At 43.7% G+C, this 27,917-nt stretch overlaps 3 protein-coding genes across 3 annotated transcripts; 1 reads left to right on the top strand and 2 right to left on the bottom strand.

Annotated features, from left to right (window-relative positions):
- Positions 1–626: 626 nt before the first annotated feature.
- Positions 627–7,003, bottom strand: LOC105281947. Its single transcript, XM_011343540.3, has 3 exons — positions 6,692–7,003; positions 1,984–2,311; positions 627–1,899 (listed from the first exon to the last, which is right to left on the bottom strand). Exons 1-3 carry the CDS (start codon positions 6,882–6,884, stop codon positions 1,800–1,802), a joined length of 621 nt encoding a protein of 206 aa, XP_011341842.1. The 5' UTR covers positions 6,885–7,003; the 3' UTR covers positions 627–1,799.
- A 1,381-nt stretch (positions 7,004–8,384) lies between these two features.
- LOC105281948 (myosin-IA) lies at positions 8,385–22,279 on the top strand. Its single transcript, XM_011343541.2, has 15 exons — positions 8,385–9,337; positions 16,453–16,559; positions 16,643–16,838; positions 17,065–17,284; positions 17,404–17,610; positions 17,692–17,895; positions 17,977–18,175; positions 18,249–18,418; positions 18,497–18,757; positions 19,000–19,244; positions 19,414–19,576; positions 19,715–20,047; positions 20,122–20,312; positions 20,430–20,678; positions 20,822–22,279. The coding sequence occupies exons 1-15, from the start codon at positions 9,249–9,251 to the stop codon at positions 21,033–21,035; spliced, it is 3,048 nt and encodes a 1,015-aa protein (XP_011341843.2). The 5' UTR covers positions 8,385–9,248; the 3' UTR covers positions 21,036–22,279.
- Positions 22,280–23,646: 1,367 nt separating this feature from the next.
- LOC105281949 (ubiquitin carboxyl-terminal hydrolase 5) lies at positions 23,647–27,550 on the bottom strand. Its single transcript, XM_011343542.3, has 13 exons — positions 27,319–27,550; positions 27,085–27,210; positions 26,794–26,970; positions 26,610–26,716; positions 25,949–26,476; positions 25,725–25,796; positions 25,455–25,641; positions 25,231–25,383; positions 24,988–25,169; positions 24,530–24,909; positions 24,230–24,442; positions 23,891–24,000; positions 23,647–23,786 (listed from the first exon to the last, which is right to left on the bottom strand). Exons 1-13 carry the CDS (start codon positions 27,412–27,414, stop codon positions 23,721–23,723), a joined length of 2,397 nt encoding a protein of 798 aa, XP_011341844.1. The 5' UTR covers positions 27,415–27,550; the 3' UTR covers positions 23,647–23,720.
- Positions 27,551–27,917: the final 367 nt, after the last annotated feature.

Consider the following 27,917-nt stretch of genomic DNA (forward strand, 5'->3'; position numbering starts at 1 on the left):
CAGCCTACATCACACTCTTTTGATTTTTTAAAAATGTTTTTAGCTTTGTTGTTTTTAAATTGTTTTATCATTTTTTATCATTTTAATTTTCATTTTTTTAATCATTTTTATAATTTCATTTTTTAATTTTTAAATCATTAAAAAGATATTATATAAGTACATATAGGCACATATAAACTTAATAACTTAATATCATAAATACTTAAAATCGAATGCTACGGAGGCTGAAATGTTCGTCTGACAGCGGAGTGGTTAACTCGGCGAAAAAATCCTACGGAGTTTCGAAAAATCGAGTTTAAAGATAAAAGTTGGCACTTTAAGATGGCGTAAACGAAAGTAAAAAATAAAATTTATTTTACCAGCGAAAAATTCATAAAAATGGCAAAAAACGTCACTTTTGACACTTTTAACCTCATTTTTCTCAAAAACCTGACGTTATAGAGCAATTTCGCGGCCGGATTCGTGTTCAGCGTGAAAAAATACATCGAAAATGATATTTTATATTCAAACAGCAGACAAAAAGTCTAAAAATGTCGGCCTGTGTAATCTTCGTTACAGTTTTATAAGGGATAAAACTGAGCATAAAAAATGCAACTTAAAATAAAATAAAAATGTAGCCACTAGAATTATTTTTGATAGAGAAATATAACTTAAGCGTTTAATTGAACTAGAATTATTGTTACATTTCACAGGCAATTCGTATAGAGATTTCATTCGAGAGAATGCCGTGCGAGCGTACAGTGCTCGCGGTAGCGACCGTTTATGTTACAATGGAAACCTTAACGCTTAATTAGTCCTATAATTAGTCGTTTGAAAAATAAAGCCCTTGTTTTTCAGCGCATCTACTACATACGTAATACTTGTGTAATAATTGTTGGAAATGACGAAGCTTATCACGCGAGGCAATCATTCGTGGGAAAGCGTCCCGCGTTCCTTTGGCGTCGGTTTGCACTTCATTGCAATAATTTTCAGCAGCCCAGAATACTTGAAATTGAACAGCGTAACAGTTCACTTGGAAGTCGCGCGGAGCTGCAACTCGCGCTTATATACTTTCTAACTCTCGTCTCGTCGGAATAATCTAGTACTTAAATAAATATAAGATGCCCAATAATTAAATAAATATTAGATGCCCAGTGCGAAAATGACGAGACAAAAAATCCAACGAGAGATTTTAATCATCCCTTAAACGTTACGAATTAATTAATTAAATCTCAAACATGACGAATCATATAGCGAGCAGCGCGTTAAATACCTTTTTAGCGCGACGAAAGAACGTATATCCTGCGTACAAGGTCGAGCTCTAGCTTCTCGCAATACTTATGCTAGACTACATGAATAAATGTCGTTTTATCAGACAAACAATCAGTCTTACTTATAGATAACATGCTGGTGGATTGTCGTATAAAATTTCGGATAACCGGAGAGTTTTGTACTTGGACAGTTTGTGTCTCGTCTGAATGATAACGAGATTATCAATCAGAAAATTCATTCTCCCTCGCTGCGTTACTCCAATCCAAAGTCTTTGTACTCTTCGCGCGTCTACGCCACGTATTTTTCACTCTAACTTCTCGCCCGGAAATTAGAAAAAACTAGAAAGCGTTAACAGTAAATGGCGTAAGCGTCGCACGCTGGCAGACCTAACAGCTGATCCTTCATCGGTATCTTCCTCGTGTGTACCGTCGACGAAGGCAACCCGTAGATAAGCGCGGCGTTATCGATGATAACGCAATGACAAACGAAATAAATAATGCTACACGCGGAGAAAAATCTGGAGGACCGCGGTCGTTGCGAGCGCCGGGTTACAGGCACATGTGGATGAAGAACAGTATCCCGATGACCATGCCAACCAGATAGTTCACCTGGATCCTTGGACCTTCTCTTGCAGAGTAACTGTATACGCTGAAACAACGTGACGATGCAACGTGAGCAACAGACATTTCATTGTTACGGATCAAGAAATTCGTGATCAGATTAAAGGATTACCTTCGCCGCCTAGGCGGGCTGAAGGGGTACGGCGGGTTGATGCCGGGCACGTTGCTGTCCTTGTAGATGATGAACCAGGTGAAGCTCGTGACTAAAAGCCCGCACACCGTCGCCTCCAGGAGCCACGAGTACTGCTGATAAAACGTGAGTAGCGCGTTAGCAGCCGCCCCGGCGTACTCGTTACCGACGTTCACGAATCTTTCGCTACCCAACAACGTCAACCGTCTCACGTCGAGTTTCGGTAAACCGGACACGCTCGGTATCCTGTCATACATTTGCGTGAACGTCGACGGTATGGAGTATCGATTGCCAGATGACAAGGGGCTCCCTGGGGGCAGAGCAACGCACATCAGCGAGATATAATATTCCAGGTACTAGGTCCGTCTTTCGCAGAGAACACGTGAGTGAATTTGAAAAGAACAATCGCACCCTCAGAAAGGATTTCTGATAACAAGACGAAAAATATTCTTCACTAATTTAATCGTATTACAAGTATAAAAAATATGAAAATAAAACAATTTTTTATTTAAATCAGTAATTTCTATTCTTCTCTCTCGAATTAAATAAGATTGTCTTACTGTCTTCAGACAAGAGTAACATGTACAAATTTATGCTTATATATTCTTCTATGTAGAATAATTTGATATTAGCGCCACTTTATAGTAGGCTTTGTCGATGTCGACGCATCATTTTTTCACAGTCGCTCGTCGACTCGGCGCTTCTGCGTCCTTTATTCCGATAAAACGGCCAATATTTATGTGTTGCAATCGAAAATCGGGAAAGTGTTTCTGTTATTTACAATGCAAGAAATATTAAAAGATATGGAAATGTAAGTAAGTATATACAATATACTTACTTGAGAAATAAGATTCGAGATAAGACATTTCCATATCTTTTGCACTTATTCATTGTAAATAACGGAAACACTTTCCCGATTTTCGATTGCAACACATAAATATTGGCCGTTTTGTGCAGATTCTACAAATTCTCTTAGAAGAATAGAATAAGATGTCTTTTAGATCTCACAATATTCTTAAATCAAGAATATTTTGAACTTGCTAGAAATTTGTATCTAAATCCTTCTGAGAAAATGAATGAGATAGCACGAAGATTATTTGAATCTAGATTTTCGAATTTTCTATTCAAGATTAAAATATGCTTCTTTTCAATAATAAATATGATTGTCGCTATAGCGATCTTATTTTATGATAGATTAAAGAGTAATAACATTAAGTCCAGAAATCTTTTCTGTGGGTGCGTCATCTTAATTAATCAGAGTTCCAAAGGGATTACGCGAGAGGTGGAAAACGACGCTTTTGTCTTGATTCACAAGCTTCTGCAATTTTTATTAAAGATTTAGATGGATGAAAGTCAAAAACAAAAATAAGAAACAGAACTGACGTGCAGAGAATTATTTCTTTAATTTTTATTTCTCCTTCTTGCGCTTTCGCTTCGTTACAAAATCGACGGATACTTTTCGGGCGGTGACGCGGCCTTGCTGAATTCGGTCACGGGCGATGATGCAGATCTCGCACGCGTGTGTGTACTCGCGCGGAGGTCTCGAGGGAGCGGAAGGAACGGCGATCGTGGAAAAACGCGTATCTCGCCCGTCCCGTGCAAATGGGCCACGTGTATAAAAATACGACTCGAGAACGCGGAGCGCACGTGTGCGACGACGTGCTTGCGGCCTTTTAAACTCCGCGTCTCTGGAATGCGCCACGGGGGGAACGCGATCCGCTCCTCTGCAAGTCGCAGTTAATCTGTAGGTATTAATCTGCGGTATTAGTTATGCGATTAGTTATGCGGTGAAGCTTACAAAATAGTTAATCATTGCGAGACGTAACGTTTTATCGAGAAGAGGAACATGAACGGAACAGTCGGTCGATTTCGAGATGAAAGTGGAACGAAATTAGGCAGAATAATATTTGTGATGGTAACATAAAAAAACAAATGTATAACAGATTACCTTGAGCCAGTTTGTCGAGTTTTTATTTGCACAGGAAGCATCGATCGTTAATTAATAATGTCAAATGCACAATTCGGAGATACACAGATGTAAGATTCTTTGTTAAGAGTATGCGGAACAACGTGATCGCCTTAAGTTAATTTATACACAAATATATTAAATCTATCGATTTTCCAGTCACACGTTTCTCCACTTAATTTTCCTGTTAAGGGGAATCCTGGAGTGGCCAGTGAACTCCGTCGCGGCGTCTGAATTACCGGCGGAATCGGTGATTTTCCTGCATTTTCTTTTTATTGAATTTACAGAATGAAAAATCCTTTTCCACGATGAAAGTACACACAATAATGTAATGTGAAAAGCAGGACTTAACTTTCCAAACGGAAAAAAAATCAGAATTTTTTATTCAGCCACGATTTCACAGGCATACGTAGGCACGAAATGATCACGAATCTTTCTGCACTAATTACTTTTACACTAGGCTTCTAAACTCATTTCTAAAAGCTTTCCCATATTCTTTCATTTTGTTCCATCCTTGCGATTATCGAATTTTGGCCACACAAACTGCAAAACATTTATATTAAGAACATTAATGTACGAGGTGACGTCACAATAAGCCGATAATAAAACTGTAAAATTTTTTGTCGTTTTTAACATAAAGTCGAGTTTCGCTCGGTATATTTCTTTGTATACTTTAATCGTGGAGAAGGATTTTTCATTCTATACAATCATTAAAGAGTAATTAGTACAGTAAGATCGACCAATTCCGCCGGTAATACAGACGACTCCAGGATCCCCTTAAGCATCAATTACATATTCCCGCTTCCAAGAGAAGAAGACAGAGACAGAGAAGAGACAAAAAAATTAAATGTAGAAATTGTAACTGAAAGGAACATGCCTAACGGTGCACAACACAAAACAATAAATCATGATCATCATCAATAAATTAATTCCACAGAATATTCGATGTAGATTAACGAGACTATTTTATCGGCTATTTTATTCGTAGCGCTTGAACAATTTCGAAAACGATATATTTTTGGGGGAGTAATCGCCCGAAACGTATACGTCGTATTGGCAGACGTGAGTACGTTGCTCCTTGAACGATTCTCATCTCGTGGGCAACTCCAACGAAAGCAAAATAAAAACAACTGTGCACATCCAATAAGATGAACCCGGCATGACGTACGTCGTATCGTCGCGCGTAATCAACTCTCGATTCCTCTCATGTGGAAATGTGAGCTAGATGTGAGCTGCGAACATCCCTTTCAACAGAATCAAAACAAAGAGCACGTAATGTAGCACATAATGTTCCGTCTGCTCTTTACAGCTGCACCGCTCAGCTGGTGCAGTAAGTGAGAAAAAATATATATTTTTTTTATTATATTCAAAAATATGGTAATTATGTACTTTAACGGACCCAGCCCCGATGACCTTGACCTTGGCATATGTTGTCAAGGTCACCCTCCTGAGTGACCTTGAAGAGGTTTTAGCCGTCGCTCGTTGTTTATTAAAAAGTTATTAACAAAAGAAGTTTAATAATTTTGCACGAATTTTCAGCTGTCCACGCGAAGCAAGGACTTAAGTTTGACATATATTACAAAGGTCACCTTCCTGAATAACCCGCACTAGGTTTCACCCTTCGCTCGTTGTTTGTTAAAAAGTTATTAACAAAAATGTTTAATGAATAAAGCATAATTTTACGATACCATATACGTTTACGAAAGAGTATATTTGATGGAATTTTAGCTTTAAATCAGAAATAGGTTTGAGTCAGGTTATATTTTCCGAAACTGGAGCCCCGGACACATACGCTCGTTTTCAGCCCGCTTCACAGGAGGGCGGGGGGAAGGGGCTTTGCCCCTCCCCCCGCCGAAATCCGTGGCGTGTACCAGGTGATCAAAATCTGCACGGTGAAATCTGTTACACTGGCCCCGGCGGGGGGAGGGGCTTTGCCCCTCCCCCCCGCCCTCCCGCGAAGCGGGCTGAAAACGAGCTGTCCGGGACTCCAGTTTCGGAAAATATAACCTAACCAGGTTAGGTTAGGTTAGGTTAGGTTAAGTTAAAGCAGAGAATACTTTGTATTTAACTGTTTGTGCTTTTGGTTAAAGTGAAGAATACTTTGTACTTATATTAAAAGAAACTATTCTATATATTAACAATTCACTGCTTTAAATGACTTTCCTTTCTTCGTTCATATACATATTCGTCGTTTATATCTTTCAATATTCAATATTCTTTCAAAATAACTACTATATTTTCGAAATTTCTTTTGTTAATAACTTTTTCATAAACAACGATCGACGACTAAAACCTAGTGCGGGTTATTCGGGAAGGTAACCTTTGTAATATATGTCAGTATCATGTTCTTGCTTCACGTGGACAGCTAAAAATTCGTGCGAAATCATTAAACTTTCTTTGTTTATAACTTTTTAACAAACAACGAGCGACGGCTAAAACCTCTTCAAGGTCATTCAGGAGGGTGACACCTTGACAACATATGTCAAGGTCAAGGTCGTCGGGGCTGGGTCTGTTAAAGTACATAATTACCAAAAATATATTTATTCTCGCACTTTGACGTGCCGCACCAGGTTACTCAGCGGTGCAGCTACGAAGAACCGACCAGTCGTCTAACCTCGACGCGGCCCGCTACGTACGAACGCGTCGCGTCGCCTCGGCCTCGAGGACCGTTTTCCCTCGGCCCGACTTGAACATTTGAAATGCAAATGCGCGATCGTGACTCACCATAGCTGACGCACAGCTTGCCCAGGACGATCGACAGCGACAGGGCCAGCAGCGATAGACTGAACGTCCACTCGTTCAGCCGAATCCTCCTCGAGAACCTCGCCGGCTCATCCTCGTGCCCGGTCTCCGAGAGCCTGCTGCTGCTGCCGTTCGTCAAAGATGACGAGTTGCTCTTCTCGAATGTCGTCGACATCGTTCGTGGTCGAATACACGTATGGCACGCACACGTCGGCGCGATCCTCGCGAGTGACAAACAAACCGCCAGCGGCAAACCGCTTCTCCTCTCCGCTGCGTGCCAAAAATAAAGGTGAATAAGCACGCGGGTGGGCGGAGCGCGCATGCGTGGCGCATGTGTCCTTCCGCGTTTCAGGAGCGTACTAACCTCGCGATCTATCGCAGTAGGGTCACAGTATATACAGTAGCGCAACTCTCCCAATTTTCCGTAGCGAAAATGGAGTGCGCATGCGCGACCAAAGGAGATGTAGAGGAAAGAGGATAGTGATAGTACCTCTTTTTCTAACAGAAGATAGGCGCCAATTTTAACGCAGTTTATACGTGTATGTGACGCGTTGTGTGATCAGCAGCATATATATTGCATACTATTATTAATAATAGTGTAGTGCAGTGTGTAGTGTGTGAAGTGAATTAATGATTTACAGCTGTGTTGTGCGCGAGAAGAAACATATAAGTGGATTTTTAACCTATATTAATATTATATTATTATATTATTTTAATCATAATTTAATGAAGTTTGACAACTTACAATTTCACTATAACAAATCCTGTTAACTTGCATAAATATTGGCTATAAAATTAAGCATACATAAAGTAGCAATAAAGTAACAACATCGATTTCATTCACTGATTTGCATTAATTTATGAATCTAGATATGTAAACTTTATTAAGTTGGTTATTGCAATGATATTAATTACTTGATCTCTTGATATCTTGAGATAATTGAGATATGTGTACTTGATAAATGTAATAATAAACTAACAAAGTTAGGACAGTTTACTTTTCATTTAATTGCATTGTAATTTCCATTCCATTGTCAGGGACAAATCAAGAAGCACTGCCAGGATAACGTAAAGAGTACGCTTGGAGGATTTTCAGACTACAATAAATCTGCTGTCGGAACCTTTGGATGTCTACAATAACTGAATATACGCTTGTGAAAGTGCCAATTGAGCAACTACTAGTTATTCTATTGACATAGGATTTTTCTCGATACTGCGCTTACAGAATTATGTGCTTAAAGACTTTTGTGCACTATACTTTTCATTTTTACATGTAGAAATTGTACTATATTTAAGTATAGAGAAATGTATATTCTTTTATATATTGTTAAATGTGTCTGTCAGAGTACAGCAAAAAGCATGTTTATGTCAAGTATACATGTGTCAGAATATTGTCTTATTAAATAATTATTTTGACCTTTGATCACAATAGAGTTTGAAGAAGTTATATTTAATAACATTAACGCCAGACATGATTTGAAATATACATAAGTATAGAGAACATTTAGACCTTTACAAAAATTAATCTAAATATTATCTGATATAATTATTTTTTTCAATATGTTACCTTACTTTTCATTCAATTTTTACAACATATTTGTGTTAGTAATTAAATCATTACTTATATTATATTATTACTATATTAATAAAAAAATAAAAAACAAATTAGTATACTTCATTATCTCTTTATTTTTATTATAAAAATGCAATTGCGCAATATATATAAATTTCATTATATCTTTTTGACATAGAGATGATCTCAAGTCGCAATTAATGTATTAATAATAATTAATAATTGTACTTAATAATACAATAATAAATAACATTAAATATTGCCAATAAGTTTTTATGACTTTCATTGTTTACTACGTTCCTGCAATTGTGCTGCTCCCGCGCACATTTTCCTTGCTGCTGCCCTGGCGTGTTAGAAAGAGACAAAAATAGGTTCTCTCTTTTCCTCTACATCTCCTTTGGTCACGCATGCGCACTCCATTCTTGCATCACGAACATCAAAGGTACCGACAAGGAGTTGCGCTACTGTATATACTGTGGTAAAGTACAGAGAGCGCAGGTGCACGGGACTGGGCGAAGTGCACCACGCGATGAAAATCTCTTTTTTTATTTATTATCCTTCTTTATTTATTTATTATCTCGAAGGAACGATAAGGACAATAAGATTCTCGTATTTCCGGGAAGGCGCGGGATTAAATATGGCCGCCGCGATTTCGGAATTAATTAATTATCGGGCGCACCGTGCTGCACGCTATCGCGGTGCATCGTCATCGACCAATCAGCACGAGAGCGGGAGGGACGCGGGAAGCGTGGAGGTCTGAAGATGACCGCGTTTGCCGCTCGCCGGAGATAGTGAAGTTGGCCACCGGTGGAACGCGCGTACGGGCCAACCGTCAGTGCGCGCGGGTCAGTCGCGCGCGTTGGTTGGTCGTGCGATTGGTTAGTCACTCGTGAGCGTCGCGTGCGTGCGGCCATACGTGCCAGAGGAGCAACGCGGAGAAAGAACGCGAGAGAGAGAGAGAGAGAGATGGCGAGTCACGACGGCGTCGGCGTCGGCGACTTCGTGCTGCTGGACGAAATCACCGTCGAGCGCGTTGTGGATAACCTCAAAGCGAGGTACGTATCGCGACGTCGCGTTCACGGTGCCCATCGCTGTCCACCGTGAACTTGGCTGCGGGTTCGTTCCGCGGACGCGATGACAGGTAAACGGGGTGCGCACGCGTCCACCTCGAGAGTTCGAGACTCCCCGCTCGGCTGATCGCTGCACTCGCGAGAGGGCGTGGCCTATATATGCGTCAGCAGGTGGTCGCAGGGATGAAAGGTGCGAGTGAACACCGCGATTCCCTAAATCGCTTGAATTCTTGAGCGAGACCGGGTCATCGACTGGGTCATCCACGCTCACGTTTGTTATTATCGGTATACCGATCTGCTCCGAGGGAGGAAACTGGGGTACGCCGAGGCGGACGATGAAATTTTTGCCTCGTCGCGTTAATATGCAAGAAACGCAACTTACGGAAATCCCAAGTGATTTCACGCGGAGAGCGATAAGGAGGGAACGCAGCCGTTGTTTCCGCTATTTCCTTATCTCTCGGAGGTCTGCCCGCTCGCAGGTTTGGATTCACGATGCCCCCCGATTGCCTATAACGTATTAACAATGTGCGCTGGTCACGACGTATTACGAACTTGACAACGAGGGAACGATGTCCGAGGGGGGTACCCGAGGTCATTTCCACCGGGCAGCCTTGGCCGGTTAATTCTGTCAACGGTAGTCCGAGACTCGTCGCATTCTTTTCAGCCGCTGCAGTTAGCGATGCGATGCGACAAAGTTGCATAATTTATGCGGCTTACCCACGTAGAAATTGCCGAGGTTGTTTAACTGGCCCAACATTGGCCTAGCATTGGTAGCCCAGAGTACGGCAGCGGCGTTACACTCCAGTGTCGGATCTGTACTGGCAAAATACTGGCGGCCAGTACTGCAAAGAGTTGGCAGACAGTCTTGTCCCAGTACTTATTAAAAACCGGGCCATGTGACGGGCCATTATAAAATACAGACATGGACCAGTACTGGTTGCGAGACGGGCCATGCTTCGGCAACTGACACAGACCCAGCATTCGACTACATACATTGTCGATAATATATAACTAGTAACACAGGCGCGCGCTACGCGCGCTATAAATAAAATAAGAAATAAAAAAAAATAAAATAAAAATAATATAATAAATACAATTGTCAATATAACCGCACTGACAGCCACTATGACATTCTGACATTCGCAACGCGAAGTTCAAGTCACACGAAATTCGTCGCGGAAAAGAGGCTTCAATATTCGATAAAAAAGAACTTCACGAAGTTAACACGCCTTTTTTAGAATAGGATTATAACAATATATTGATTCACCAGCGACCGATAGATGGCCAGATCAGGCGTGACGTTCTCGCTAGAAACATTTGCGTTATCACGCATAAATAACCATCCGGAAAACCGATTTAACATCTTTTTCTTTTAAACGCGATATTAATTCACGCGACATTTACAAAATGATTTTACTAATGTTGTTTGCATTAGTCTTTGTTTATAATATTTAAGTCACAAATACAAATAGTACAAAATACATATTATATATACAGGGTGGCCCATTTTAATTTATACAGTCGATTTTTTAAAAAACTAAAAGAGATACGAAAAAATGTTTCAGACAGACATGTCACGATTTCGAGGGGGACATAAGATGATACCATTGGTTTGACCTTGAATAGTCGTTTGAAGGTCACGCGAAGATCACCTTCAATTTCTTAAATTGAAACCCCAACTTTTTATTGCAGATTCTTATTCTCCATCGAAAAGTAAGTAACTTTTGTCTGAAACATTTTTCCGAAAAATGTCATCTTATGTCCTTAAAATGTCCTCAAAACTCATCTTGAAGATCATTTTAAGGACATAAGATGACATTTTTCGGAAAAATGTTTCAGACAAAAGTTACTTACTTTTCGATGAAGAATAAGAATCTGCAATAAAAAGTTGGGGTTTCAATTTAAGAAATTGAAGGTGATCTTCGCGTGACCTTCAAACGACTATTCAAGGTCAAACCAATGGTACCATCTTATGTCCCCCTCGAAATCGTGACATGTCTGTCTGAAACATTTTTTCGTATCTCTTTTAGTTTTTTAAAAAATCGACTGTATAAATTAAAATGGGCCACCCTGTATATAAAAAATACATTTATACATTAATACATTAATTGGTCCACTTCTATGCCCAATGCTGGTGCAGTTATTTACCGAATACTGGTCCATATATTATTGCCAGTGTCGAATCTGTACTGGCACAATACTGGCGGCCAGTACTGCCACGATGGCAAACGGTACAGTCCCAGTATTGGACCGTTTTGAAATTTCTACGTGGGTAGTTGTCCTCGTGAATAGAATTTAAAATCATTAATATATATCATGATCGACCCTCCCCCTTTGCCTTAAGACGTTTTACGCGTTTTGTTTTTTAATATTGCGCTGGGAAAGCATTTGAAAAGTACGAGCGGCAAGTGCGCTTCTCCCTGATCATTTCTACACAATTGACTTGTAATTCTGTAATTACAAGTAATTCACGGTAAACTAATCTGGGATAATCGTGCAGGCATCGTTGGGAGTCGGCGCTAATTGTAATTACCTCGATGTTGCGTGCACGACGTTATACAGGTGAGACTGTAATTTACAGGCAGACGGTGAATGCAGAGTTGCGCGAAACTGGCATTCCGGCTGCATCCAGACAGCTAGACAGCGACAATAACGTCCGATTACGGCAACGTTAACTAACTCTAATCGTAGCTAATTGTTCTTGCCTTACGCCCTCGTGGACCGAACTATCGTCCGCGGTATAAAAATGACAATTCACAGGTTGTTCTCGAGTTTCCGGCAACCGGGATTCTCGTTACGAGCTATAATCCTTTTGTCTTTCACAAAAATATTCGCTTTAATGCTTGCAAATTCCTTCAGTCTTCGGTGAATTTTTTCTCGAGCGAAATTGGACGCAGAAATTAACCGCGAGATTAATTCAATAATATTGGGATTTCCGTTACGTTAATCTCTATTAAACTCTATTTGCGCAGGAGTCGTAAAAAAATAAGTTAAAATAAGTTACTCTGCCATGAAAAAGAAACACGTCAGGGAAACTGTCGCGATCCGCTTGGCTGTGTCGCCCGCACATTGTCGAGCGTGGATTGAATATCGCACGGCGAGCGAATGACGGAAGCGACGAATACCTGTTGCACGATTACGCGAGCGTGTCGTTTTGCGGGTAAAGAGCACGGGTATATACGCGCAGCGCGGTGCGTTGCAGTGCGTTCACACGCAATGCACGGAGAGAGAGAGACCCGCGCAAAGTAGTAACATAATCGACGGTAAAACGGGCAATAATCTCTCGTGTATGCTCGGTCTAACGGTTATTGTTCTCGTTAGCGATAATCTCGCAATCTATAACTGTAGAAAATTTTTTTCTTGCCTTCGACGAGAGGATTTGCAATAATTCCGAAGTTCAAGTTTCCGGAAAGTCGCACGTATTTCTCTTGATATCGGTGCGCAAACTAGTTTCCACGCCGAAAAAATTGTTCACGTTTTCGGGTACTTGCATTTGCAGCTCGCGGATATCAAGCACGCGCGCTAAATTGCGAATTTTTCTTCATTCGAAGCAGTCGAAGGTTAATGTCGCAGACGCATGACGCATTTCTTGGAAGATATATTCACTCGGGAAGATGAATGACGCGCTCTGATTCATCGCGCCGGCTATGAGAGCTCGTGCATTTAATTGCATCGCGTTCACAGGCACGCGAGGGAATCGATCGGTTAGAGAAAAGTATCTCGCGGATAATGCGCGATGAAATCTGTCGCAGGCACGCACAGCTAATTAGATCGGCAACGATTAGTAGCTAATCAATTATTAAAAATAATTGCAGATAATGCTGGAACGCGAGAGGAGATATTGAATCGCGCAGGAAACTGTACTTGAAGATTGCAAATACTTGGAGATCGAAGCGTCCAATAGATTGCACAATTTTGCAGTGCTGAAGAAATTTTTATTTCTCATTTCGTTTTCCATTTTTATCCTTTTTTCGATAATTACTTGCATCACTTTGCTTATCGTGACATTATATTGTTGAGTAATCCGGTTACAGAATGTTTCTTGATATAAAACGACCATATCAATTCTCTTTCACGCTGCACAAGCTGCAGCGTGGGTCCATATCATTCTGCACGACTCGGTCCGTACTTTGTCAGCTCATTTCCGAACTAGATTTCAAACGGGTTGGCCTGAGACTTTTTTCCCCTGTGCCTTAACAAATCCATTGACACTGCGCCGCACCGTTCGCTAAACGTTCTGCAACTTTCACGGAAAGAGGCCAAAGAAACATACATGCCTGTTAAAATAAAGATCCTGCCCCTATTTGGCGTTAAATATGACCGGTTGGCTTTTACTCGTTTAATGCGATCTCTCAACCGCGAATTGCAATTCTGATAAGAACTCTTTCTCGCGTTTTCCGCAAACAGAAATTATAATAATATCTGTAAAAGTATTAGCTGTAAAAAAGTCAAGCATTTTCTTGCAGCGATTTCAACAGTTACATGAACAGAAAATCTAGACTTAAGAGAAATTATTGTTTTATCAGAATACATATTTTATTTAATTTTATTTAAAATTATGTAAGATCTGGAAAGATAGTCGAGACTGACAGGTCGTATAGAGGATCGGAATGAAAACAAGTTGATCACAACAGTAGGAGTATTGGCCGTACAGCTTAAGACCTAGGCGTGTGAACCAGGGATTCCTGAGAGTTCGAGTTCAAATCTAAGGCAGTCTCCTAGTTATTTTTCGCCTCTTACAATTCAGAAGTGGGATAAAATCCGCTACCCCTCGAAGACAGTTGAGATTCATCCGCTACCCCTCGGAGAGGAGGGAGTTGAGAAGCAGCTGGCCGGTAGTGAAGCCTGAACATGGAGGTCGGGACGGACTCAGAGGAGTGAACCAACATGGAGGTTGGAAAGGACTCAGAGGAGTGAACCAACATGGAGGTTGGAAAGGACTCAGAGGAGTGAACCAACATGGAGGTTGGGAGGGACTCAGAAGAGTGAACCAAAAATGGAGGTTGGGAGGGACTCAAGTGGAGTGAACCGACGATTTGGAGACATTCGGGGACGAATGTAATGTCAGGCTGGCCGAGCTGTAAGATCTGGAAAGATGGTCGAGACTGACAGGTCGTATAGAGGATCGGAATGAAAACAAGTTGATCACAACAGTAGGAGTATTGGCCGTACAGCTTAAGACCTAGGCGTGTGAACCAGGAATCCCGGAGAGTTCGAGTTCAAATCTAAGGCAGTCTCCTAGTTATTTTTCGCCTCTTACAATTCAGAAGTGGGATAAAATCCGCTACCCCTCGAAAACAGTTGAGATTCATCCGCTACCCCTCGGAGAGGAGGGAGTTGAGAAGCAGATGGCCGGTAGTGAAGCCTGAACATGGAGGTCGGGACGGACTCAGAGGAGTGAACCAACATGGAGATTGGGAAAGGACTCAGAGGAGTGAACCAACATGGAGATTGGGAGGGACTCAGAAGAGTGAACCAAAAATGGAGGTTGGGAGGGACTCAAGTGGAGTGAACCGACGATTTGGAGACATTCGGGGACGAATGTAATGTCAGGCTGGCCGAGCTGTAAGATCTGGAAAGATGGTCGAGACTGACAGGTCGTATAGAGGATCGGAATGAAAACAAGTTGATCACAACAGTAGGAGTATTGGCCGTACAGCTTAAGACCTAGGCGTGTGAACCAGGATCCGGAGAGTTCGAGTTCAAATCTAAGGCAGTCTCCTAGTTATTTTTCGCCTCTTACAATTCAGAAGTGGGATAAAATCCGCTACCCCTCGAAACAGTTGAGATTCATCCGCTACCCCTCGGAGAGGAGGGAGTTGAGAAGCAGATGGCCGGTAGTGAAGCCTGAACATGGAGGTCGGGACGGACTCAGAGGAGTGAACCAACATGGAGATTGGGAAAGACTCAGAGGAGTGAACCAACATGGAGGTTGGGAGGGACTCAGAAGAGTGAACCAAAAATGGAGGTTGGGAGGGACACAAGTGGAGTGAACCTACGATTTGGAGACATTCGGGGACGAATGTAATGTCAGGCTGGCCGAGCTGTAAGATCTGGAAAGATGGTCGAGACTGACAGGTCGTATAGAGGATCGGAATGAAAACAAGTTGATCACAACAGTAGAAGTATTGGCCGTACAGCCTAAGACCTAGGCGTGTGAACCAGGGATCCCTGAGAGTTCGAGTTCAAATCTAAGGCAGTCTCCTAGTTATTTTTCGCCTCTTACAATTATTTTATTTTTTTATTAATTTTACTTAATAATATTTTATCAGAATACATAATTCAGAGCTCTAATATAAGTGATTGTATCATGATAATTGATGTAGATTGATCAATAGAACGATTCCTCAGTTTTCCTGGCTCTCGCTGCTATTTCGGCCCACTATTCACATTAACATCGTCGTCGACGCTAACGCGAGGCGGGACACGCACATTTAGCGTAAATGTGGGCTGAGAATACGCGTCCGAGTTCGAAAGCGTGTATCCTAGGATACACGCGACGAACGTATACGCGGTTCGCGTAATCCTTATCGGGTTTCGTGTCGGCGATGATGAGTCATCATCATCGTCATCGGGTCGTTACATAGTTTTTAGATTGTGCTCACGTCATTTCTTCGAGACACGATTAGCATGCCTAGCTAATAATTATTAACGATTGCTTGTAAAATTTTTGTTAACAAAAATTGCAGCGATTTTGTTTAAATCTGTATTTGTTCATGTTGTCGAAATTCGTTTGTTTTATCCTATCTTTCCTGAGAAGATGAAAAATTTCAGGCGAGCAATGTTTTCCTACGACAAATTAATTTTTTCTTTCTCGTTTCTAGACAGAAACGTCATTATTTGCACTAGCGAGCGCGTAATTGTCGCTAAAGTAAGGACAAATGACTCATTATGCCACGGTAATCTTCAAGACGATCTTGCATGGTTGCGATAAAGCTTATCTTTCGTCGCCGTGGATACAAAGTCGATTTATAGTGTGTTTGAAAAACGTAAAAATTTTGATCTCTCGATCTGGAAAATCTGCATCGCTCGCGCATTTTTGTTTTATTTTATTAAGCAATCTAATCCCGATTTCTTTAAATCTTTACTGTTTATCGCAGATTCAACGGAGGGAAGATTTACACGTACATCGGCGAAGTGTGCGTGAGCGTGAATCCCTACAGGACCACCAACATCTACGATGCGGATCAAGTTAACAAGTACAAAGGTATACAAACTCGAGAGCGGAGTTACGCAAATAAAGAAAATACGAAAAATTTCGATTTTTCATCCTCTCGAAATCGCTTTCAGGCAGAGAATTGTTCGAGAATCCGCCGCACATCTTCGCGATCGCGGACGCGGTGCACAAGGAGATGAAGCAGCAGGGCAGGGACACCTGCATCGTGATAAGCGGCGAGTCGGGCTCCGGTAAAACGGAGGCCAGCAAGATCATCATGAAGTACATCGCCGCCGTGACCAATCTGAGCGGTCAGCAGGAAATCGAGAGGCATGTAATTTGTCACTTAGCAATGGCAGTCGTAATCAGCTGCCGCTATCTAATCTGCCTCGCGCGAGCGATAAGATTGAATCTAGTGCATGTGCTTAGTGCACGATTGTAAATTGCGTAACGTTCGACGTAACGTGCACAATTTCGCGAACACGTTAAAGACCAAATTGCTCTTTTTTTTGTTTTGATAATGTTTGATCGAAAGGTATAAAATTGCGCGTTTCAGAGTGAAGAACATCCTGCTGCAGTCGAACTCGATACTGGAGGCGTTCGGCAACGCGAAGACCAACAGGAACGACAACTCGTCGCGGTTCGGCAAGTACATGGACATCAACTTTGACTTCAAGGGGGATCCCGTCGGCGGTCACGTGACTAACTACCTCCTCGAGAAATCGCGCGTGGTCTATCAGCAAAAGGGAGAACGCAACTTTCACTGCTTCTACCAGGTGCCGTTCGCTCGCGTTCGCGCGTTTACACCGATCATTTCCGCCTAATTTTCGCGCCCCGCGCGCCGTTACGTAAAACCGCGTGTCGAATCTATGAGTTTGCTCTCATTATTTCACAGCTGCTGGGCGGCTGCAGCGAGGCCGAATTGAACAAGCTGCGGCTGGTACGTGACCCGGCCGCGTACTACTTCATCGGCAACGAGGGCAAGACGACCGGCACCGACCGGACCGATTACAAAACCGTCTGCACCGCCATGTCCACCCTGGGATTCTCCCCGCAGGAGACGCAGACCATATGGAGCATCGTCGCCGGCGTCCTGCACTTGGTAACTTGGCACTTCGCGTGCCTGAATCGCCTGAGATATTTCTTCGATTTCACTTGTAAGTCATGACCTTATTGCTCCTAGGGTAACACTACCTTCAGATTGGACAACGACAAGCTGCTCATCGAGAACAACAGCGCCCTGAAGGACACCGCCAACCTGTTCTCCATCAGTTCCGCGGACCTGAGCACCGCGCTTTCGCAGAGGGTCATCGCCGCGGGCGGCGAGGTCATGCAGAAGACTCATACCTTGATAGAGGCCGAGTACGGCCGGGACGCCTTGGCGAAGGTGCGTTCGACCTTCGTTATTCACTTGCTTCGTCATTTCGAGTTTTTCGCCATTTTCAATGTGAGTTTCATGAATCTTCAGGCTATATACGAGCGACTGTTCTCGTGGATCGTGTCACGCGTTAACGGCTCGATCAACGTGAACGACATCGACAAGGTGAAGAGATACGGGACGGTGATCGGCGTGCTGGACATTTACGGCTTCGAGATCTTCGACATGAACAGCTTCGAGCAATTCTGTATCAATTACTGCAACGAGAAGCTGCAGCAGCTCTTCATCGGTGAGCGATAGTTGAATACTTAATTTTATTTTATTTGGAGCTTATTGCGATCGCGATTGATTTTCTACTGCAGAGCTGGTGCTGAAGCAGGAGCAGGAGGAATATCAGAGGGAGGGAATAGCCTGGCAGAACATCGATTACTTCAACAACCAGATCATCTGCGACCTGGTCGAGCAAGCTCACAAGGGGATAATAGCGATCATGGACGAGGCCTGCCTCAACGTCGGCAAAGTCACTGACGAGGTGGCTGGGTCTTCTGAATTTCTTTCTTTAAAAGTGAAAATAATTTAATCGTGGAATTTACAAGTCGCCCTTTTCTAGATGCTACTCAGCGCGATGGACACGAAGCTGGCGGGTCACAAGCACTACACTTCCCGGCAGTTGAAGCCGATGGACAAGGAGCTGGAGCATAAGACGCAGTTCAAGATCAAGCACTATGCCGGCGATGTGGTGTACAATATCAACGGCTTCCTCGACAAGAACAAGGATACGCTCTTCCAGGACTTCAAGCGTCTACTTTACAAGAGCAACAATCCCATAATCAGCAAGATGTGGCCGGAGGGCGCTCAAAATATCTTGACGGTACGGGGACGTTCATGAAATTAATGAAGCAATTTTTTTCAAGTATTATTAATGTGATTCTGGCAAGATTATTCATGAAATTGTAATTAGATAATTAAATATTAAAATTAAAATTAAAATTAAAATATTAAATATTATTTAAAATTATAATTGTTATACAATTTTATTTTATTGTTATTTTATATGCGATGTTTATAATTTCAATTTAAAAGACGTGAATCGCATTGTTGAATGAACCGTAGACGACGAAGAGGCCGTTGACCGCCGGCACGTTATTCCGCAACTCCATGATCGCGCTGGTGAAGAATCTGACGAGCAAGGAGCCGTTCTACGTCCGGTGCATCAAGCCCAACGAGGTCAAGTCGCCGGTCGTGTTCGACGACGAGCGGGTGAACCATCAGGTGAGATACCTGGGACTCATGGAGAACATACTGGTGAGACGGGCCGGCTTCGTCTACAGGCAGCGATACGACAGATTTCTGAAAAGGTATTGCAATTTCTTCGATTGAACTTGAAAGAAAAAAAATCTACAGTCGATCATCGAAAATAAACAGAAAACTTACGAAATCTTATCAATCAATTTCGTTCGATGATTCATTAATCGCTTTCTAAAATTATCTTTTCTTGAAAATCAAATCTTCCGATCGAATCGCCAGGTACAAGATGATCTCGCAGTACACGTGGCCGAACTTCCGAGGCGGCAGCGACAAGGACGGGGTGCGCACGCTGATGGACGAGAAAGGCTTCTCGCACGACGTCAAGTACGGGCAGACGAAGATATTCATCCGCTCGCCGCAGACCTTGTTCGCGTTGGAGAAGGTTCGATGGAGCTTTATCATTACGTTACGTAACAAATACATTTTAACATGGAAAATTAATAATTAATTCGTTAATAATTAATATAATAATAAATATAATTATATTTCGAATTTGTCTGACTAATAATCTCGCTGGCAGGCCCGCAGCGAGCTGATACCGGGCATCGTGATCCTTCTGCAGAAGCAGTGGCGGGGCTACCTCTGCCGTCGGCAGTACAAGAAGATGAAGGCCGCGCTGGTGCTGATGGAGCACTACAAGAGGTACAAGCGACGCGTCAACATCAAGGAGCTCGAGCGGACGTTCCGAAACGCCAAGAAGATGAAGGACTACGGCAGGCACCTGACGTGGCCGCGCGAGAACTTCGCCATGAGAGACGTGATGCCCGCCCTGAGGAACATGTACGCGAGATGGTGGGCGTGGATGGTGCTCAGAGTGATTCCCCGAGAAGACTGGCCGCAGCTCAGACTGAAGGCACGTCTTTGACGATCTTCACGATTTTTTTTCATTTTTTTTTATTCGTTCTTTATTTGTAACGTCGATTCCAGATGGCGGCGGGTGCCGCACTGCACTCGAAGCGAGCTTACTGGGGCCAGGACCGCCGCTGGGAGGGAAACTACCTGTCGAAGCCGGACGAGAACCCGCAGAGCGACGTCTTCAACTCGTCGATAAACAATCTTCGAAACACCGACCACTTCAAGGCTGTCTTGTTCAGCGCGTTTATCAAGAAGACTAATAGGTATGCGCTAATTATAATTTTAAATAATATTTAATATTTTAATTTTAATATTTTATTATCTAATTACAATTTCATGAATAATCTTGCCAGAATCACATTAATAATATTTAATCGCAGGTTTAACAAGCCGGCCGATCGCGTTCTAGTGGTGACGGAACACGCGGTGTACAAGCTGGACGACGTGAAGTTTAAGACGATGAAGAAGGGCATGCCGATCGCGGAGATTACCGGCCTCAGCGTCTCGCCGCAGAGGGATCAGCTGATCACGATTCACTCGAACCGCGGGAACGACTTCATCCTGTCGATCACTGCCAAGGATGATAGGATCGGCGAGCTGGTCGGCATACTGAGCAACCGATACTACCAGTAAGTCGGTCTGAAGTTTTCTCAAAGATCTGGAGTCTGACTTTCAGGAGTGAGGAGTGATTAATCGTTTCAAAAACTAATAATAATAATTTAATTAATTTAATTAATTTAATTTAATTTAATTTAATTTAATTTTCGAACAGACTGCGCGGCACCGACCTGCACGTCACGGTAAACGTGCAGTTCAAGTGCATGCTGGGCAACAAGAGCAGGCTGCTGCGTATCGCGGTGATGCCGGACGTGCTCGAGCCGACGTTCAGGAAGGACGGCAACCAGATCATCTACGCCATACCGTCCTCGGTGGGGATCATCGACGGCGACGCGAACGCGAGGCAGCAGATCCGCACGGCCAGTTAGAAAGTCCGACGAGTCCGATTCGAGGCTGCGATTACCGTAACTACCGCGTGTCAGACGCGTTTCTTCATATTGTCGCCTGGGAAGCCATTCAGCGATCCAACGAGAGCTCCAGTCGCGTCCAGTCCTTGGAGGAGCTCCGTTCATTTCTCCTCAATATTATCCAGCTGATCTATCAGTCAGCGGCTTTAGCTTGATCGAGAGGAGCTATTTGTAGCATTTTTAATATTCAGATGTCCGAAATATTTTCCGAAGACTATTTGCCGAAACTCGATGACTGCGATTCATCGAACCGCTGTGCCTGCATAAATCTACTTACATCGGGAGTACACAAAGAGTGTCAAGAATTTTTCGCAGTACAAGTTAAGCAAATTACGTCATACATGGACCGCGAGGTCCGACCCACTTCGTCGAGTACTTTCGCGCACGCATTTCTCTGTAAATACTATACATATATATATATATATATGAGCGTTAATTGTTAGCTTACGTTAATGTAATATGGCGCGGGGAGACGTGACGAGACGCGAATCCACGAACAGGGGTGAGTTTCGCTGGAACGATAAGCGCGCGTGGTGCATAATTTATATTTAGATAAGAGGAAAATTGGGGGGAAAAAATCGAGAAACCGTGATTTCTCTGCGAGAAAAGCCGCCACTCACGTTGCAAGATACATTTGTGTCACCGACTCCGAACGTGCCCGCAAGCTTGTGGCCTTCTACTTACCAGATCGGACTATTTTTCGAGATCTTTATATACAGTAATACTTACACACGATGTACAAAACACACGTACGTAATCAAGCATTTTTTACAGCACGCTGTGTGTCTGCTGATCAGAAAAAGTGAGGTAGTAGGGAAAGCGAAAGCCTTTCCAACGGGAGATCTTCCCACGTACTTAGATTATTAAGAGGGATTCCGCGCGGATTTCTCCACTTGTAATTAGGATTTAATCGAAGTGTATCAATTCGATGCGAAGGATATTACGTATTTCGCCGTGAATTCGACGCCCCTCGTGCATTTATAAAATGTCGGAATCGCGGGTAAGATATATTCAGCTCTTTTGAGTTTATATAATATATACAATATATATATACGTGTATTTATATATATATATATATATATATATTAAAAAAAAGGAACGACGAATTATATTGTTTCTAATTGCGATCAGCGATCGAAGCGCTTTAGAACATGTTGAGGATATTGTGCCATTGTTAGAAAATAAAGCGAAATTTTTATCTTGCACTCCGACTGTTGCGTGCTTCTTTCAGCGGTATCGCGCGGTAAAAATAATAAAAACCGACTGCGACTTACTTGATGTCGCATCGTGACGCACTGCGTATCTATATACAGGGTGTCCCGGGTTTTAACCGACAAACTGCGGGAGCATATTCTACTAGTGGAAATAAGAAAACATTCTTATATCGAGTTTGCTTAGAAATGCTTTATTACAAAGTTATAAACCAATATTGAAAAGAAATATGAGATAAGTAACAACGGATTTTTTCACAAAAATAAAAATTATCTACGCAATGATTTAGTGACGCATTTCAAAATGTCCTTGCACATCGATACAAGCTAGACATCGACGTAGTACAGAATTTGTTACAGTACGACATTCCTGAAAATTTTGTTGCATCTCAGTAACTGAATTAGTAATTCGTTGCTTTAAATCTTCAAGCGAGATTACTTCTGTACTGTAAACTTTATTTTTTAAAGTTCCCCATAAATAAAAATCAAGAGGCGTTAAATCGGGCGATCTTGGAGGCCAGAAAACCGGTCCTCCTCGACCAATCCACCTATGAGCGTAATGTTCATCTAACCAGTTTCTAACTTGTCTAGCATAGTGCGATGGACAACCGTCTAACTGTATCCAGCTGTTTTGGCGAAGATTTAAGATTCTTTCCGAGCGTCGTCGGTGTCTTAGAGCTGAACGAACATCATCATATTCATTCACAGGTCGAAATGAACCCAAATTACGTAATTGCAAATGGGTATTACTAAACACAGAACTATCTGGTACTCTCCTGTTAGGAAATCTACGTTGATACTCTCGTACGGCAGCTCGTGCATTTCCGTCACAGAATCCGTACACGAAATGAATATCAGTGTATTCCTCATTTGAAAACACTTTTGGCATTCTGATAGTAATTGCTAGTTGACACGACGATTGAAATCTAACAGCTACTGTTGTGAAAGTAACAATCATACTGAATCGTTTGAACATAGTGAACATGAATACATGTGAATACACGTAACATAAACATCTTCGACCTTCCAAATTCTACACTATGTTCCGTTGTTACTTATCTCATATTTCTTTTCAATATTGGTTTATAACTTTGTAATAAAGCATTTCTAAGCAAACTCGATATAAGAATTTTTTCTTATTTCCACTAGTAGAATATGCTCCCGCAGTTTGTCGGTTAAAACCCGGGACACCCTGTATATAAAATCCCTATTCTGTCGTTGAATTGATCGGGTACTTCCCGACATGCTAGAAACACCAAATTTTGCATGGTGATAGGGGTTCACCCCCAGGTAATGGGAAAATTCTTGAAATCTTTAAGTTTGGTCCAGGGACTACCTGGCGTAGACAAGCTTTTGTCTTGTTATATATAAAGAGCATTAGCATTATTCTTTTATTCTTGAAAAGCAGTATCTTTATACAAAAACGGTCGTGACATTAATCGATGCGCTGGTACATGTATATATATCCTAGTTCCTTCGGCGGGTTTTCCGACAGAGCGACCTGCAAGAGAAACATCAACGTTACAAAGTTCAATGAAAGTTTCTCGAAGACGAGAACCGCGGAGAAAACTGGAAAGGAGGATCATCCGAGAGCGAACGTGGTACCTTTTCGTCGTTGAATATCACCCATCGGTCTTCCTTCAGCAGGTGACAGACGTAATGGCCCACCATCCACGACGTGCCCATGTGCGAAATGAAACCCACCAGTTTGTATCCTGAAACGTAGAGGCAACTTGTACACGCGAGTGGCAAAGACGAAGAGAGCGATCGATCGATTCAAGTCTCGATAACGATAAATTGTAAATTTTAAAATCTGCCAAAAGGCTGTTTGCGTCAGTTCTTTTCTATCATATTGACGCATTTAGTTTATTTACGCTAATCTTCTAGATTCTAAAATTCTTCTAGAAGAAGATCAACAACCGAGTGATGATTTTGCTGACTCACGGCTGCTTCCGTCCCTGAACGACTCGCCGGGTGGCGACGAGCTGCTGTCCGTGTCCAGGGCGTCGAGCTCAGCCTGATGGCTGAAGATCCAGTCAGCCGCGCGCTCGAGATTGTTGTTGGTCGCCTTGAGCGCCCTCGTCGCTTGCTCCTGCGTGAAACCCATGCCCATCACCATCTCCAGCGCGTCCTGATCCGCCACGAATTTATCCTCGCCTGGAATCAGGTCGATCAATCGAAGAGAGAACTTAGGCAACGTCATCGATCGCAATGATCCGATCTGAGCATCGGAGCGACAAGTACCCGACTTGACGTCGACCCCCGGCGGCACGAACGGATCGTCGAAGTTGGAATCGGCGATGTGCTCCATCACCCAGTTGGTCGCGTCCTGGAGGCTGCGGTTCTCCGTGAAGTAGAGCGCCCGCTTGCACGCGTTCGGCGGGAAGCCCATGTCCGTCAGCTGGCTGAGGATCGCCGCGTCGTAGACGGGCGGCGGCGGCGCCCCCCCGTCCGGCAGCAGCTCCTCGCCCGGTTGCAGGCCGTTGCCGCGCATCGAACTGAGATCCAGCACGTCCGGCATCTCCACCGCCACGTCGAGCTTGATGGGCGTCCAGTCCTCCTTCACCGTGAATTTCTTCAGGTGGATCAGCAAGTAATCCGGGAAGCTGGCTAGTCTGGTGGTCCTGGGGAGGCGTTTTCGTGCAAGAAAATTGACTCGTGCTCTAGCTCTAGGACAAAATTTATGACCAAGTAATGCCTACTTGCGCGCCGTTGTCTTCTCATTCAACGCCGAGCTGTAAAACTGCTCCACCATCTCCGAAGAGTTGAAGCTCTCGAGGCACGATGCCAGCCTGATGCGGGGTCTCACGAGGATGTTGGAGTCCAGCTTCTGCCCTTTCGCCTCCGCCTCCTTCTTCTGAGCCTCGTACGCAGCCACTTCGTCCTTGATAACATCGTTCAGTCAGCCGTGTCGTTCTTAACGACGATTAAACGCGCGTACGTACCTTGTTCACCGCGGCCTCCATCGGTATCGGCAGCGGCAAGATGTACTCTGGCCGGTACGTGTACTTGACCTTGCTCGACTTGCCGCACTGGTATCTCTCCTCGACGTTGAACTTGAAGCACTCCGTGGGGCACGCCTCGTGCCGATTATTACGCTGTTGAAAATAAATTTTCCGCGTCAGAATTTCGCGCGAGAAAGAAAAGAAGAGAGGGGATCGATCGTTACGTTAAGTATGTTGATTAAGTAGAGGAAGAATTCCTGAGCATCCTGCTGCCGGTTCGAGAAGAACTCGTTGTGCCCGCGACCGATCAGGACCTTGAACATCCGCGGCGGGATACCCTGCCGCGACTCGTCATCCGATTTCGGCGGCTGCGAATACTTGCCGGAGAGCAGGCCGACGCCCAACTTCGCCCTGAGAATCAAAGCTTTCTTCAGATCAGGTTTCAAGCAATCGAACCGTTTTTTATCGAGAAACGAGAAGGCGCCGTGACTTACATCTGAACGTTCAGGTTCGATGCCGGATCGTTGTAGGTCTGCTCGAATATCCTGGGCGCCATATCCACGTATCTGAAAATAATTAAAAATAATTAAAATAAAATTATCTGAAAATAATTAAATTACTAGCTATTAATTTCTACCCTTCCCTGAGTGAGAAAAATCCGATCCGACTGAAGAGAATCATTTCCGGGAGAATGTCATTCAGTGAAAATTCTGCGCACCTCTTAACGAAGTCTGGAACAATGAACAGCGCCTGCATGACGCTGTTCAGGTAGCAGGAGTTCCCCAGATTGGTTAAACCGGTGTAACCGGGACCGTAGAGCGGCGTCAGCTTGCTGGCCGCCTCCTGGAGCGACACCCATTCACCGAACTTCTGATTCAGGTCTAGCTCGAGCTCGATCATCGACTTGTCCGTCTTCTCCATCTGCGCGATGTTGATGCCCCAGTGCGACAGGTGCGCCGACAGATTCGGATCGTCCACCATGTCGTCCTCGTCGTACGAGAACACGTCGGCCTTGCCGCCCTTCGTGATCGTGCCCAGCTTCACCGCCAGCGGATAGCCGGTCGTCTGGTAGTGCTCGACCGCGTGGCCGTTGCCGCCACTCCCGTCGTAGAACTTGCGACCGCAGAGTATACTGCCGTCGGTCAGGTTCAGCCAGAGATTCTGAGTCAGGTCGCATTTCTCGCACTTCCAGCCGCTCGGTGGGATCTTCTTGCCGTTGTCCAGCTGTTTCAGGCTCGCGGCGTGCCTTGCAAAAGTACGTACACGCTTTATAATTATTTATAAATATTGGCAATGTAATTTCAGAGATCCAGGTTCATCACCGGGGCAATTTGATCAAACAATTTGAGTCCCGCAACAATTTTTCTCAAGAAACTCACTTCGACTCCGATCTGACTTCTCCGTCCCAAGTATTGGCTGCAGCTTCCATCTGTGCCACTGCCCACGCACCCTCCATTTGTAATATAACCTTGATTGCTTGTTCTACCTGCCACCAGTCCAGCATTGTTTAATAAAGATAATTAATTGACAATAAGTTAATCAAATCTAGCAAGTAAAATCTACCTTCTCAGGCAAGTTGCTCGCGGGATAAGGGATGCTGGTGAACTCGGGTAGAACGACTATCCGATAACTCTCATCGTAGGTGTACTTCTGCTGATCCGGCATGAACCCGTCGACCGTGCCTATCGCCAGTCGCGTGATCTTCTTCTCGGGCCCATCTCCTTGGTGCTCGGACGGAACCTACAAAACATCAGCGCACGCTTGTCTCACCCTCGCCACGTCAACTGCCGGAGACGGAGGATTCTCCGGCTCCGAAGCTGCCGGTTTTTTTTCAACTAGACAAACCGCGATCACCTCTCTCCTGATGCGCCTGATGTGAAGGTAAACGGGATTGCCGGTTTGCTGGTAGTAGCGCAGGACGTGGTCCTGGCCCAGGCCCACGAAGCTCGTGAGACTGACGTAGAGGCCGGTAGGCGTCTCCTGCGACAGAGAAGAGGTTTTCACCGGTGAGGCAGTCGCGTTCGGCGAGCCTCGCCGGAGTGCGATCGCACGAGAGGACGACAAAGGGCATGACGGGGGAGATCTTACTGGCGTATCGAAGGAGTAAACGCACTCGTCCTTGTATATCCTGTCGCCGTTGGAGGCGATGTTGATCTTGCCCAGGTGCCGCGTCAGCTCGTCCATGGTGACGGGAACAACGTCGCTGCCTGATTCCTCGCTTCCTTACCCACGTCCTCTTCGAGACCCGCGCGAGCTCCGCGATGAACGTAGCAAAACGATGCGGCGAATTGCTATCGCCAGAGGCGCTAGCTGTCAAACCGGCCCGCTCGAGTGATAACCCTGAATTTGAATCAATTCATCTGTTACGTTGCGTCATGTGGCGACGACAGGTTTTCAGTTTTTCCGCTGTTAAGGGGGGAGCCTGCTTTAGAACGTTGAAAATAAGGTATAATTTTACGAATTTTTTTTGGAGAAACTATACAACGGATCATTATAAAACTTTGATGCATTTATTAGTACATGTTTAAAGATAAAAAAATTATTTTTTTATTTGAATATATCGTCTGTAGAGGTCGTCCTGGAGGCATCTTAGTGCAGCCGGCATTGTAAATTGGTGAGCATTCTCCTGCGTCCAAATTTCATCCAAATTGAAAAATTGAAATATTTTCTTGTTATTTATTAATTCC

This window comes from Ooceraea biroi, chromosome 12, assembly GCF_003672135.1.
Source record: "Ooceraea biroi isolate clonal line C1 chromosome 12, Obir_v5.4, whole genome shotgun sequence".
NCBI classification, from domain to species: Eukaryota; Metazoa; Arthropoda; class Insecta; order Hymenoptera; family Formicidae; genus Ooceraea; species Ooceraea biroi.